This window comes from Ammospiza nelsoni, chromosome 1 (genome assembly GCF_027579445.1).
Source record: "Ammospiza nelsoni isolate bAmmNel1 chromosome 1, bAmmNel1.pri, whole genome shotgun sequence".
In the NCBI taxonomy this organism is placed as follows: domain Eukaryota; kingdom Metazoa; phylum Chordata; class Aves; order Passeriformes; family Passerellidae; genus Ammospiza; species Ammospiza nelsoni.
Window position 1 is genome coordinate 46,541,398 of NC_080633.1, and position 14,322 is coordinate 46,555,719.

The 14,322-nt window shown below is 48.5% G+C and overlaps 1 protein-coding gene across 4 annotated transcripts; it reads right to left on the bottom strand.

The window, feature by feature from the left end:
- Nucleotides 1-631: 631 nt before the first annotated feature.
- On the bottom strand, nucleotides 632-14,011 carry SLC6A20 (solute carrier family 6 member 20). Of its 4 annotated transcripts, none has more exons than XM_059483367.1 (11): nucleotides 13,844-14,011; nucleotides 9,674-9,814; nucleotides 8,862-8,953; nucleotides 7,930-8,157; nucleotides 6,663-6,773; nucleotides 6,050-6,291; nucleotides 5,016-5,178; nucleotides 4,525-4,729; nucleotides 3,435-3,594; nucleotides 2,243-2,408; nucleotides 632-1,353 (listed from the first exon to the last, which is right to left on the bottom strand). In XM_059483367.1, the coding sequence occupies exons 1-11, from the start codon at nucleotides 13,962-13,964 to the stop codon at nucleotides 1,204-1,206; spliced, it is 1,779 nt and encodes a 592-aa protein (XP_059339350.1). In that variant the 5' UTR covers nucleotides 13,965-14,011; the 3' UTR covers nucleotides 632-1,203. The 4 variants fall into 4 exon arrangements, with proteins under 4 accessions (XP_059339350.1, XP_059339342.1, XP_059339356.1 ...); XM_059483359.1 differs by having other exon boundaries at nucleotides 6,050-6,329; nucleotides 6,662-6,773; XM_059483373.1 differs by lacking the exon at nucleotides 6,663-6,773.
- Between the last annotated feature and the right edge of the window lie 311 nt (nucleotides 14,012-14,322).

Genomic DNA, 14,322 nt, shown 5'->3' on the forward strand with positions numbered 1-14,322 from the left:
CAGACTGCACACATCTTGCTTGTCACTGTCGAGATTTTGCCCACCCCTGGGGGCTGTACATTTCCTCTTGCTTTTTGCCCCAGAACCAGAGACTTGTGTTGTGCTTTCACAGTGTTTGAAATGAATCCCTCTTTTCTAAGGCACTTGCCATCCTCTAATGGTTCCATAGCTAAGATGCTGTATTAAGAACCCCTGTCCCGTGAGTGTGTCTCTAATACTGTTCTTCAGAGCAACCTTTTCTAAAGTTCATAGATATAATTTTAATGTTTTCTATTACATGAAGCTTGCAATTTAAACAATGTTGCTTTCTTTATAAAACATTTGCACAGGGAAATTAACCAGGTCCATGGAACTGCTGGATTGTTACATCTGATGATTAAAGAATACCTGGATATGAACTTTGTCAAAGCTAATTATATGGCATGCTGTTGTTTGGGTGGGGCTCGTAAAGCAGCTTTATCACAGATATGTTCCAGTGTACTTAAAATACATCCCTAGGAAATACAAAGTACAGCACAGCACACAGTTGCATGCTGGAATTGGAAGCTTACTTCTGGAGGTGGGAAAACTTGTGCAGCTCACACATATGTGTGCATATATATAGATATATGCAAATATAAATATATATATTCACTGCTTTGCTGGACACGAGTATGAAAGAAGCCACATTGGCCACATTTATCTCCCATGCCATCCTGCTGATTATTCCCATGTAGGAAAGCAGTTGTCACATCTCATTGCCAGACTTAAGCAGTTTCACCTGTTTATGAAATACAGATGTCATTTCAAACAATGAGTATGCTTAAGTGTCTTGAATGGTTTGGGGGCATTTGCTGGTAAATTGGTGCAGGAACATGCTTGGTTGTTCATGTTTCCACACAGGCAGTGCTACAACAGTGGAAAAGAATCACCTAATGTTGTGTAATGGGCTGATGTGCTGGTTAATTTGTGCTAGCTGGCATTTTGTGAGCTGCTCTTCTCCTCACCTCTTACAGAGGCCACTTTAAAGCTTCATCTTGTTACAGAAGAGCTTTTTTTCCCCAAACCATTGTGGAACCTCCCAAGAGCACTTTTTGGTCAATATAGCACCCACCATTCTCAACTCTATAAGTAGCTGCTACAAATAATGGTTGCTGCTGTCTTCCAGAAGTGCCCAGTCACTGGTGACGGGGTTAAGGTCTTCCCAAATCCAGCTGTCAGCTCTCATGCAACAGTTGCGACTCGTTCCCTCTTCAGTCTCTTCCTTACAAAAGTCACTAGTGCTCCCACGGGGATGCACATGGTGGATGATGCCACCAGCAGCCCGATCACCGCCAGGGCATAGCCTGGGTAGTCCTTGGTCACCAGCTGCCCCTGCAAGGGAGAAAAGCAGAGTTGGATCTGTGGGATCTATCCCAGAGTCGGGCCAGGAGCAGAGCTGTGTCCTAAGCAGAACCTCTGAGAAGCATTTGCAGTCTGTGGCAGCCCACAGCTGCCCTCGGTGTTCTCTGTCAACCACACACACTGAAAACTGACAGGAACAGAGCTGCTGACAGCAGGACTGGGGGAAACTTCTGCAAGCTTTGGTAAAGAGCAGATTTTGACTTGATTTGTGTTTCTTAATGAGGTGGCTGGGCCCTGATCTCTGCCAGGGCTCTGTTCCTCTCCTGGAGCCTGCAGGCTCATGCTGACACCCAGTCAACAGGCCAGGCCTGCTGTGAGTCCTAAATTGGCCATGACATGAAAACAATTTTGTGCTTTGTTCCTGTACGATGGAAACATTTTCACAAAATGTTACGAAACCAGTGATTGCTTATCCATTAGTAATTGCTCTGTGATAAATGTACAGTCCAGTATTCTTAAGAAAGTGTCCTGGCCATGAAGAAAAATGTATATGGAAATTATGAAAACTATTCTGGCAGCAGCTCAGCTCTCTTTAAGTACCACTAATTTTGTTCAAAGTAAATACACTTTAAAAGTAGGAGGTTTTAAGTGTGTTTTTAAAGATGATATTTGGGTCTTCAACATGAATGAAATTTAAAGGATTGATTAAGAATAATAGAGGGAAATTAGTTGATTTTGCAGAATCATTGCATCGTCACTAAGTCAAGTATTCCCTGGTTTTCCTTTCCACAAAATTAAGGGATGGCCCTGACTCCAGCTACTCACTTTCAGAACGCCATTTTGTGGAAGGAAGCTTGTATCCTTGCAGGAAGTAAGGAAGGTCTAAAACGGAAAAAAAGTGCAGACCCAAAATTCTTACCTGTGTGGCATCCCACGCTTGGTATTGCAATGTTCCTGTGAGGATGTAGTCGGTGATGTAAAAAATAAATAGGCTTATAATAAGCAGTGGACTAACAAAAGCCCACATAATTTTCCAATACCAGTTTGGCTTGCGTCCAATCATGGTGTAAAGATCTTTCTCAAATCTGTTCAAAAGAAAACCAAACATTTTTGTGAAGGAAACTGAACACGTATTTTTGAGACGGGCTACAGATACTTGATGAATACCTTGTTCTGAGTTACTTCAAAAGCCACCTACAGAATTGAGGATGCCAGATGAGAGAGGGTGTACAGCTGAACACAAATGAGCAGAGAATTATCTGAAAAGCTGGCTCACCAGAATCACAGTGAGGGGGAAGTCAACAAAGACAGTGAGGCTTCCAAGAGAATCCCAGCTTGCAGAGCGTAGCTAGAAATAGGTACAGCAAGAGATTTCTGTCTGAAGCATAAACTTGGGCTGTTACTGGTGTCAGCTGACAGAGAGAAGGAATGATGCTGTAGTGCTGTGGAGAAAACAGCTGGGTTTGTGTAGCTGAGTTCCCAGTGCTGTTACCTGACTGTCTTTGAGGAACACTGACACAGGGAATGGTACATGTGTCATCTCACACGACACCTGGATCTGACTCAAAGGCTTTGAACTCATCAGGGAGGAAATACCCACATATGTGCCTGGACACCCTCTGTGCTGGCAGACTAACAAAGCAAATGCTGGAGCCTTTCCTTTCAGCTATTTTCAAATGCCTCTGCTGTTCAAAACTTCTGATTCCAGAGCTTCCTTTTACCCACAAGGATTGACTTGGGAGACAAACAATGGGCGAGGTGACCACCTTTGAAACCAGACTTACTGGCACTCTTGTGCTGGTGTTGAATTCCTGTCATGGGAGGAGCAGAATTTTGGTAGAAGTTGCTCCTAAGACCAAAGACAAGAGCAGGGAGCTGTGTATATAATTCCTTAGTACTGCCCTGCCAGCAGAGATGGTGTCAGCCCAGCCTGGCCCCTCAGAACCCTGAGCCAAGGCCCCAGAAGGGGTCTGCAGGGCAGGGGACACCCCCATCCCCTTGCTGATCCTATAGCACAGGAGAAATATTTATCCCAAGGCAGTATTTTTATTCCTGGCCCATGGCTGCTCCCCAGCTGTCAGACTATGAAGGAAGCAGGGCTCCAGCTGTACCTCCTTATGCCATAGATGTAACACACAGCGATGGTTTCCACCAGTACAATGAGCAGCAGCGACAGGGTGGCTGCGTAGTCATTGAAGATGTCAAACCAGTAATTTCCAGCCTCCACGGTGAAGATCAGGCCAATTATACAATTCACGAAACACACAACACCTGTGTGGATAAAACAGGGATCCTGCCATTATACCTGGAAGTTTGTGTAGGGAAAATGTCACACTTCTTGTGACTTACAAGCTGGTGGGATTTCTGCGGAGCAGCTCTCTGAGGAGAAGGATTTTCTTTTCCCTGTGGAAAAGATCTGCCCCTTAGCATGCATGACTGTCATTAAACTGCTGCTCTTTAGACCTGCACAGTCACAGCACATCATCCCAGACATGGCCAAGACAACCAAGTCTCAGCTACAGCCTTGTCACACGTGCATGCAGCATCTTCTGTTGCTGCTGGGCATCCAACTAAAACAAGTTTTTTAAAACTGATTTCCATGCCCAGACAGGAGCACATATTTCTTTTGACCAATGACTGAGGTGGTTCATAGTTGGGATACTGTCAATGTGACTGAACAGCTTACTGCAACTATGCTGCCATTTGTACCCTCCATTTGAGCTTCACCAGTCAGGAGACACGAGTCTGAAGGAGCTGGGGTGTGTTGGGAAGCCTGGAAATACACAGCCACGACTGCCCTGGTGCTTTGGGAGCTCCCAAGGGAAAGGCCTGCACAGGATGGCCGGATATCACAAGGGCAGGCAAACCCTTCCAGCAGCTTATTTGCTATTCCCTGCTCCACCCGAGGTCAGAGAGTGGAGTGGCACTTCACTCAATGGCAGTGGACACCACAGCTTGTGCACACACACACACACACACACATGCACACAAACACACACACACACACACACACGCACACACAAAAACACACACACACACGCACACACAAAAACACACACACACACGCACACAAAAACACACACACACAAAAACACACACACAAAAACACACACACACACAAACAAACACACACACACACACATGCGCGCACGCATCCAGGTGCTCCCCGTGTGGCCCGTGAGCAGCCTGGCAGGTGCTTACCCGAGATCACCTCCTTGGGGAAGCGGGAGGCGATGGCCCTGCTGTCGGTCAGCGGTGTGAGGATGGCAGCCGTGTTCCCCAGCATGCTGCCAATGCCCAGCATCAGCAGCATGAAGAAGTAGAGCACAGAATACAGCTGGGGCACCTCCATGTTTTTGATCGCCTCTGAATAGACAATAAATGCCAGTCCCGTCCCCTGGACAGCCTGATGGAGACAAGGGGAGAAAACTGAGTTGCAGGCAGCTCCTCAGCTCAATAAAGGACACACAAGAGTGTGACTCTGTGTCATGGCAGTGTAACCTCAGGTGTGGCTTTGCACAGCAAAGGCAGCTGAGGTCTTCACTGGTTTATCCCAACTGCATGGACACTGGATGCTAATTACCCAAGTGAGCCCCTGCCCCGTCCTGAGGTGTAGAAATGATCCCCAGCCCTGGCCAGGCAGCTCCTGGGCTCAATGGGAGCAAAGGAGACACCACAAAGCCGCAACTCACCGTGTCTAGCTCAGCTTCCAAGCTGCAGTTTTTGATCTGTGGTGCTAATTGGGCATATTCCTGTGGGTAGGTGGCCATGAGGTAATCTTTCATCTCATTGAGGTTGTCTGCTGTTAAAGAGCCTTCCTCCAGGTCAAAAGCATTCAGCAGCAGCAGGATCACCCTGGGAAGGATTACAGGAATTTAATGGCTTTCAGGCCCAGGGCTCCTCATCTCTTTTCTCCATCAGTCCCGGGGGAATGCTTTGCTGGTCCCAGGGCTTCAGTGTCCCTGGCTGAGAGCAGCACTTCCAGCACAGTGCCAGGGCACCAGCAACCTTGTGCTCATTTGTGCCTTGCAGGGAGCAGCTCCTGTGCCCACACTGCTGCTCCCAGGCAGGTATCTTGGGTGCTGGCCAGCGCTGCCTGGTGTCTCTTCCCCTTTGCCCTGCAGTCTCACGTCCACACCCCACCAACTTTAAAGTCTTTGGTCAACAAGCAAGGCCTAGCAGCTTGGTTTCCTCTGATCAACAGATGGATTGAAAGCTCTAAAAATATGAGTAAATGTGTAACTGGTGTGGGCCCTGTGCCAGGGACTGCACGCAAGCTTGCAGCTACAGGACACAATCCTGCAGGCTGCTGGCCACTTGCAGAGCATCAGTGCCAAGGAGGATGAACTCGTGGAACTTAAGGGCTTAGCCGTAAAAAGGGGGATCTGAGCATCACTGCATTTATTAATCAGCTCCCCCACACTCCCTGGAGTATGAACCAGGACAAGAACACAGGAGAAAGTGCCTCTGTGGCTTGCCCAGACAAACTCTCCCTCTTGACCAGGCCTGTGCCTGGAAGCAGCACCCAGGTGTCAAAAGGCAAAGTGCTCTGACCTTTCCTCTCAGGCTTCATCGCTTTGAATAGCTCCTTTAGCTTTATTAGAGCAATATCAGCTCTGCTCTTGGGGCAGTGCTGGCAGAGCTGCGTGCTGTTGTTTATTTACCTCCCTCCTCAGCTGCCCCAGAACAGCATGCAGTGAAAACCAGTGCAACAGAGGGCTCTTACTTGTTGATGCAGCTCTCGTAGTTAAAGGTGGCCTTGAAGCCATAGATGGAGAAGGTGACGATGCTGGCGAATATGGAGGTGGTGCTGTTGATGAGGGACACGATGATGGCGTGCCTCTGGCAGTTGTTGGAGGGCTCGTTGTAGCTGGCAAAGGCGATGAGGCTGCCAAAGCCAAGGCCCAGCGAGAAGAAGATCTGTGTGGCAGCGCTGATCCAGGCCTTGGGGTTCAACAGCTGCTCCAGCTGCAAAGGCAAATGAGAGAGCAAGGCCATGAAGCTCCACCGAGTGCCCAGCACTGCCCCTTCCAGCCTGCAGGGATGGGGCCCTTTGTGGACTCATTACAGGCCAGGGGTGGTTTTGGGCAGGGTTACTGCTCTGGCTGAAAGCAGTAGGGTTAACCCAAGGGGAAGGTCTTTTTCTGCAGGAAAAAGCAAGCAGCTTATGGGCACCATGGCAGCCTCCAGCCATTCCCAGCTGAGGTTCCCAGCTGCCAGACCTATGTTACTGCAGCAAAAATTCAGTATTAACAAAAAGAGGACCAAGACCTTTTAAAAACTTACATGCCCAGTAACTGATAACGTTTCCTGAAGAATTCAATACAGTTTTTCTGTACCTTTGGTGTGAACATGTAGATGAGCCCATTCACAGCTCCATGAAGTGTTAATCCTCTGATGAGGTATATGATGAGAACACAGTATGGCAAAGAGGCTGTCACATAGACCACCTGGGGAAAGAGGGTAAAGACCTTGGTCTAAAGAATATGTAAGACAAAGCTAGTCTGCTATGTCAGTCTCACTTCACATTAATGTGATTGTTATCCTGTATTAATTTTTAAGAAATATTATCAGACAAATCTAACTTTAGATTTACATTTTAGGGAAACAAGTTTTTCATAATCCTGAAGACCTGTGCTACTATTTCAAGTGTGTTCTCTTAGACGGGAAATCAAACAAAAATCTAAAATATTTGCCGCATTCGCAAACTCAGTTCCACATAATTTGGTGGCATAACACCAGTTCACAACCATCTATCGAAAACTCATTAGGCAAAGGTGATCATCATCATCATCATCAAATGTTTGCTCTACAAGGAAGGCAAGCAAAGTTCATAAAAGGTCAAAATCAAACTTGAATTTAATCAAATTGAATCAAAATTTAATTGAATCAGTTGCAGCAAGTTTAAGAGGTTATTCCTAGTTTACAGGCTCTTGGCTTTCTGTATTTGGCTAAGACGATTTGGGGATTACAGCCCTCAGCTTGCTGCTTAGTGCAGGCTCAGCCAGGACATTGGGGTTTTTCTCCCCACTTCCTCATAACTTCTGCTGTGAATAAAAAGCAAGCAAAAAATGCCCCATAGATGTCTTGTTTTCCTTGCAAAGACCAAGGAATAGACGTCTCCTGACACGGCTCTGCTGGGGCAGGCAGCTTTCCTCATGGCCAGCAGCCTGCCAGCTGGCCATGAGAGAGAGCTGGCTGTGCTTAAAGAACTTCCCTGGGTTATTTTTTCAGCATCACTCAGCGTTTTGATGGATCCTGCTTCAGCTGCACCTTGGCAGGGCAGCAGAGCTCGGTGCTGCAGGGGAGATACCGTGACCCCAAGGAGCAGCAGCCCTTCCCCACTGCCCATCAGCGCTCGGCAGGGCTGTGCCAGGTTCGGCAGGGTTGGGCAGGGCTGTGCCCGGGTTCGGCCGGGCTGTGCCCGGGTTGGAGAGGCTGTGCCAGGTTCGGCAGGGTTGGGCAGGGCTGTGCCCGGGTTGGGCAGGGCTGTGCCAGGCTCGGCAGGGCTTGGGAGGGCTGTGCCAAGTTCGGCAGGGTTGGGCAGGGCTGTGCCCGGGTTGGGCAGGGCAGTGCCCGGGCAGGGCTGTGCCCGCTCTCTCTCACCTTGCCAGTGGAGGCGGTGCCGCGGAGGATGCAGAGGTAAACCACGAGCCAGGCCAGCGTCAGGCACAGCGCCTGCTCCCACTGCACGCTGCCGCTGGCCTCCAGCGACGGGGAGATGTTCAGGGTCTGCCGGTACCAGAAGTACTGCGTGGATGAAGTCTTCTCACACTCCTCCTCGTAGCCCGTGCGGTTGCTGTTGAGGGGGCAGATGGCCCATGGAAGGGGGTCCTGGCAGGAAGGGCATGGAGTGAGGGCATGGCAGGGAGAGCCGAGGTGCCAGAGGGAAACAGGGAGGATGATGATGGCAAGGACGGCTTTCTGCCCGGGCTTGCTTCTCTCTGCAGGGGCTGCCGGGGCTGAGGATGACCCTCTCCCCTGGGGATGATCTCTTTTGACAATCTCCCTTGCAATGACCCTTGCCCAAGGACTGATGCTTTCTGATCCTCTCCCCTGGGAATGACCCTTTCTGAACCCCCTACCCAAGGACAGATCAGCTCTGTCCCTTTTCCTTGGGGGTGACCAGGACTCCCCAAGGACTGAGCCTCTTTAACCCTCTCCCCTGGAGGTGACACTATCCAAGCCTCTACTGTGGGACCAAACTTCTCCCCTGACATCAGACAGGCCCATCCCAGGATGCAGGACACCCTGGCACCAAGGCACGTGTGACCAAGGTGTCACAAGCTTGGCCTTGACCTGAATTCCATGGTGAGGAGAAAACAATGGCCAATGGCTCTGGGAGGACCATGGAGGAGGACATCACTGCCTGACTTTTCCCTACAGCAAAGCCCTGGGTTTCTGAAGCTTTTGACATCCCTCCACCTCCCCATTCCCAGTTGACAATGGTGCCAGGCAACATCCAGCACCAAGGAAAAGCCACTGTGACCCTCCACAGCCACAGCAGGGCCAAGCTGGGCTGCTGGGAACACACACACCTGGAAGGAGTGGAAGAGGTACCAGAAGGCCCAGGCATTTATCACATTGTAGTACATGGAGAGGAAGAAGGAGACGACAACACTGGCAACTCCTGTGGGTATGGAGGGAGACATTTGGTCAGCAGAAAACCCCAAAATGCCCAGGGCTCCACAACATCTGTGGGATGCAGGAGCAGCACTGCGATGGCTGACACAGGACAGGCTTTGTCCCTGCACAGCCACGTGCACGGGGCATGTCCCTGCCACTGCAGTCACTGCCTCCTCCTCCCACCAGGACTATCCTGACCTGGATATGATACTCTGGGCCACAGGGAATGACTCTTCAATGTATCATTAAAAAAACAAGTGTGCTTATGCAAATTGATGATGGCTTGGGTTTTCAGGGTCATTTAATAATATAAAAATGTAGCCAAGAGTGGACATTGGTAAATAGCAGACTGGAACAGTAGGAAATTAAGGCACCATTTTATCACTCATGTTGAGCTTATTGGGAAGGTGCTCTTGGTTCAAAGCCCACTGTAGGCAGCCCTGAGGGCTGGGTTTAGCATTGGCCTCCACAACATGATTTTGGCAGTCTGCCTGAGGGCAGGGGGACTCACACCTCTGAATCCAGACCCAACACAGCAAGCCCCAGTGCCCAACAAGGGACAGGATAAATGCATGCCATGAAGTGTCTGGCTTTACTCAGCCTCGTGAGACCCAGTAAAACCCGAGCTCCCGCCTGGTTTTTTTCTGAAAGACAAAGCTCTCCAATCTAAAATCACCCAGGTTCCCTGCATGCTGGAAAACAAAGATGGGAACTGAGAACATACCAACACCACAGAGGTAGGGACTTATAATTTTCCAGGCGCCAATGCTGCCCTGCCGCATGCGCTGCCCCACGGCCAGCTCCAAGTACAGAAGCGGCATCCCCTCGGCAATCAGCATGATGAGGTATGGGATCAAAAAGCCACCTGGGAGAACAAACCCAACAGTCGGCCTTCAGCAGATCAGCAGCAAGATAAACACCACTTTGTCCTATTTGTGTTCAAGACATGCTGTCAGTGTCCCAGAGGCTGGCTGGCTCTGGGTCCTGGTCCTGTCCAGGTTCCTGGAGTACTAATCCTGAAGGACATCTCACAGAGGTTTCAGGCAGAGTCTCAGAGGCTGGTGGGAACTGACTGCCTGGGCACAGGGAATTTTCCGCAGGGACTTGGCAGGGCTGGGGTTTCTGCTGTTAAACTGTGTTGGTCGGCCCTGCTGTGCGGCAGCGCTGCCCAGATGCATCTGGGCGGTTTGAGCAATGCTGGGGGCTGGGGCTGTTAAAGGGTAACCAGCCACCTGCCAAACCTTGTAACCCATAATGAGACAAAGAGGACGAGGGAAAGATTTACTTCAGTGTGGGGTGTTCTGCTGCACAGCCAAAGTGCTCAAAGAAAAGGTAACAGCAAAGTCTGTGTCAAGCAGAGAGTTTTGAGTGACATATTGAAGTCTGGCCTTGCTTAAAAATAAAAAACAAACAATCAAAAACCCAAATTAAAAAGCTCCCAAATTCCTATCCTGAGCCCACAAGCACCAGCAAATGAATGAAGGCTTTTCCCCCAGGGCCTTTCCTCCCAGCCTGGGAGCAGACCCTGGGACACAGACATTGGGTCTCCTGCATGGGACTGCTCATCCCTGCTTCTCTGCACGTGGAGAGCCACAGAGATGCTCCCGTGGAAGAGGAACAGCAGGAGTGAGACGGTTGACTGCAAGGAAAGGAAAAGAACCTTCTTGTCTGGCAATCAGGATGTGCTTTGGCTTCAACTTCTGCCAGAAAAAAGAAAATCCTTGTATTCAACCTGGGGCTCACTTCAGAAAGAGCTGCTGACTGAGTCAAAAGCTGGATTTTTGTGAAGGTTTCCCTGCTTCCCTTTTTACAGCAAGCCAAAATATTTACGTAAATATCTCTTATTTAGGATTTAATCTGTGGCATTAACATTCCTCGCAATGGGCTCTGTGCAGTGCTGTGGAGGAATGAACTCCATGCAGCGACTGAGGCAAAGACCTGGAAATAAACACAGAGCAATAATCCGTTTTATTCTGGGAATTAATTTCCCACCTCCCAGCTCCCTTGTTATTAACAACCCCTTTGTTAGTCTGTTAGATAACTTCCTCTGCCGCGAGGGAGCCGTCGGAGGTTTAAGAGCTCCCGCAGCCGCTCTGTGCCGGTGGGGTGCGAGCTGCCCTGCAGCCACTGAGGCAGCTCTGCCATCTACCACAGGGGAATCAGCGCTAGGCCTTGCAAAGGTTTTCCGCCCTCCCAGCAGCGCTGCCACATGTTTGGCATTGACTGTGCCAACTGGCAAGGAGGAGAAATGCCTTCAGGCTTGTTCTTCACCCCAGTGTCCCCCCACAGCTGGGGGTGCCAGTGCTAAGCCCCTGCCCCTTGCTCTGCATCCTGTTTGCACACAGACCTTGCTGCTAGTGCTGCTCTTCCCAAAGAGGAGAACCAAAAGGACTCACACAAGTGACTCTGGGCAGTCGATAAACCAGCTCCTTGTCAGCTGGCAATCAGCTCTACTCAACTCCCCGCTCACTGACACCAGGAGTTGCTCTCTACAGTGCCAGCTGTCTGCACAAACCAGCCCCAGGCCAGATCCCTGTAGCTGGGAAAAGGTGCAGAGTGTGCCCTGGCTCTGCTCAAGGCCCTGGGCTTGGCCAGCGGCACCCTCGGCCCTGCTCAGGCTCCTGCCTGGTGCTCGGGGGCTTCCTCACCCAGGGCTGAGCACCAGCCCCGCTGCAGACCCAGCCCAGCCTCGGTGGAGCCTGGCCCGGCCCACTTAGGGACAGAGGAACTGCACCTGTGAGGTGAGAATGTGCCCTGCTCAGGTCATGCTCCCAGCAGGAAAGCGAGGAGAAGGAGGAGAAGAAGGGAAACTGCTGATGAACAGAATGACAGGTTACAAAGTGCAAATACTCAGGTTACAAATACTCAGCATCATCCATGATAAGGCTCTATTGCCCTGCTGGGCGGGACAGGGACTGGATCCATGCTTTACTACAAGGAAGATGCCAAACAAGCTGGCATCCCCCTAATTAATCCCAGAGCCTGACATTTCCAGCTTTAAAGTTCCTGAAATAATGTTCTGTATAAGTGGGTTTTGTGAACCCCTGGAAAGCCACAGAATCCTCTTTAAGAGGGCAGTGGATAAAACAATTAAGAAAAGCAAAACCTCCTGTGAGGAGTTTTAATTTCACAGTTGAAAGAGCTGCCTTTCCCCACATAAATATAAGTGGTAAAGAGAAAAACAATGGAAAATATAATGAAAAATAATGGAAAAGCATTCTTACAAAACACACTTTTAGAAAATTCTTGGGTGTATCATAGAATAGTTTGAGTTGGAAGGCACCTTTTAACAATCATCTAGTCCAAAGCCCTTACAATGAGCAGGGGAGCTTATTTAAGCTTCTATTCAGGTTAACCAAATGTTCCAGTTTTGGTTACATTTCAGAGAATTTTCACCACCTTTCAGAGAATTTTCACCCCAATACAGCTGGTTGGTTAAAAGAATGACACAAAGCCCCCCAAAAGTCAGAGTTTTGCTGTCCTTCAGGATATCTGCCATGATAGGAACTAGAGAACTGATCATGTGCAGTTGGATTGTGTACAGAAACACATTTTAAGCTTTGTGCTAGAGTTCAGTGTCAGACATGAAGTCTTTACCCTTAAAGCATGTGGAGAGGAATACACACAAAATTACAGCACATTGATAATTTCTACTGTCTGAACTGTCTAAGAAAGCTTCAGCCACTGCAGCATCTATCTTCTACTGACACTTCACCCACCATGTTATCTGGATTTTTCTTGCCTGATCCCACAGGATAGCAAGTCTCAGCCCTGAGATGGCTTTTCAAACAGCAGCATGAACCACTGCTACCACCACAAGTGCATTCCAAAGTAAGCTACAAGCCAACAAAATAAGCATAAAAGCAAAAAGATGTTTAACATCTCAGTGTTTCTTTCTGAAAGAAAAAAAAGGCAGAAGGAGACCAGAAGCAGATAAGGCAGATGCTCATCATGTCCCTTAATGCAAGATTGAGAAGGGTCCCCAGCCATGTCAACAGATGAAGTATGAAGCGGTAAAAAAACTTGGTTGTCTTATAGAGAGCCTGTTTCTAAAGATTCTTCAAAACTGGTAGCTGTATACTAGAGGAGATTATTAATAATGGTCTTTAATTAATCTAATTAACTGACTTTTCATTTCTAAGGAAGAACAACTGTGTCTCATATATGCCACAAATATCATCTTCCTTCAGTTTGGACCCAGGAGGAGGATAAATTTTCAAAGAGGATTTTGAGGTCTTTTTGGTTGGTTTATTTATTTTTGGAAGACAAATCAATTTATTCCTTAGTTCCAAAGGTTGCTGGGAGGCTTTAGCTATGAAACTCCTGTTGATTAAGGCATTTCAGCCAACTTCAAGGCAGATTTGCAGTCAAGTTATCATCTCCTAAAGTAAGGCTTTGTATAAAAGATAAGATAATAATGTCAGGTACTTGAAATAATACAGCTGATCTTTAAGTTAAATCAGTATAATCATCTCCCCTTTTCAGTATTTTCCAAGTCCCCATAGGTGAATGTACAAGAACATGAAACAGTTTCTGACACCTTCAAAGTGATTTAGTGGGGCAAAAATATAATAAATGAATACTATGTGGATCTGCATCTCACACTCTACCTCAGTATTTTTAGAAAACATGGACCTCTCCACCGTTTCATTGCACTTACAGGAAACAATGCCACTATACTTCTGTCAGCAGCTGTCAGGTAAAAGCCTAATGCTAAAGAATACATAAAATAAAGCCACAACAAAACAGATTGCACAATAACAGAAAGCCAGACCTCCTCTCTGCCCTGGACCTTGCTGGGGGGACAGAGCATGAACATGGACAACACATTTTTGCACTTCAAGCTTGCCCCACTGTTCCTCGAGGGAAGCAAGAAAATGTTAACCCCACTTACCTCCTCCGTACATCTGACACAAGTATGGAAACCTCCACACATTTCCCAGCCCCACAGCATAGGAAATGCAGGCGAAAACAAACTGCAGGGGATTGTCCCATAGGGGTCTGGATTTCTCCATTGCTTTCTTGCAGGCAGAGGTTGCAGCAGAGCCTCCTGCCTTCACTCCCTCAGGTACTCTGCCAACCGTGCCTCACACTCCACGCCAGCCCGGCTCGGAGGGGAGGGAAAGGCGGAGGAGCTGTGCTTGCCAATTCCTATCAAGCTTTTTAATTACTAATCTTATTAACAGGCACATACTGAAATAGGAATGCTGGTAAATAGATTATAGACACACACAGAACTATAAAATTGGTACTTTGGGTGAATAGCTGCTTGGGTTTTGACTGGCATTTCTGGGAAGGATGTGAGCTGAGGGATTTTTGGTGACTCACATGCCAACTTGAAGCTGTGAGGAAATAACATTGGGGCTGAAGTTG

Excerpts from the sequence above, each read along its gene's own strand:
- SLC6A20 (XM_059483359.1), bottom strand. The coding sequence starts at position 13,964 with ATGGAGAAATCCAGACCCCTATGGGACAATCCCCTGCAGTTTGTTTTC. Across the intron at positions 6,774-7,929 it reads GCACCGCCTCCACTGGCAAG|GTGGTCTATGTGACAGCCTC; the intron begins GTGAGAGAGAGC and ends CTCTTTCCCCAG. Across the intron at positions 4,730-5,015 it reads TGGAAGCTGAGCTAGACACG|GCTGTCCAGGGGACGGGACT; the intron begins GTGAGTTGCGGC and ends TGTCTCCATCAG.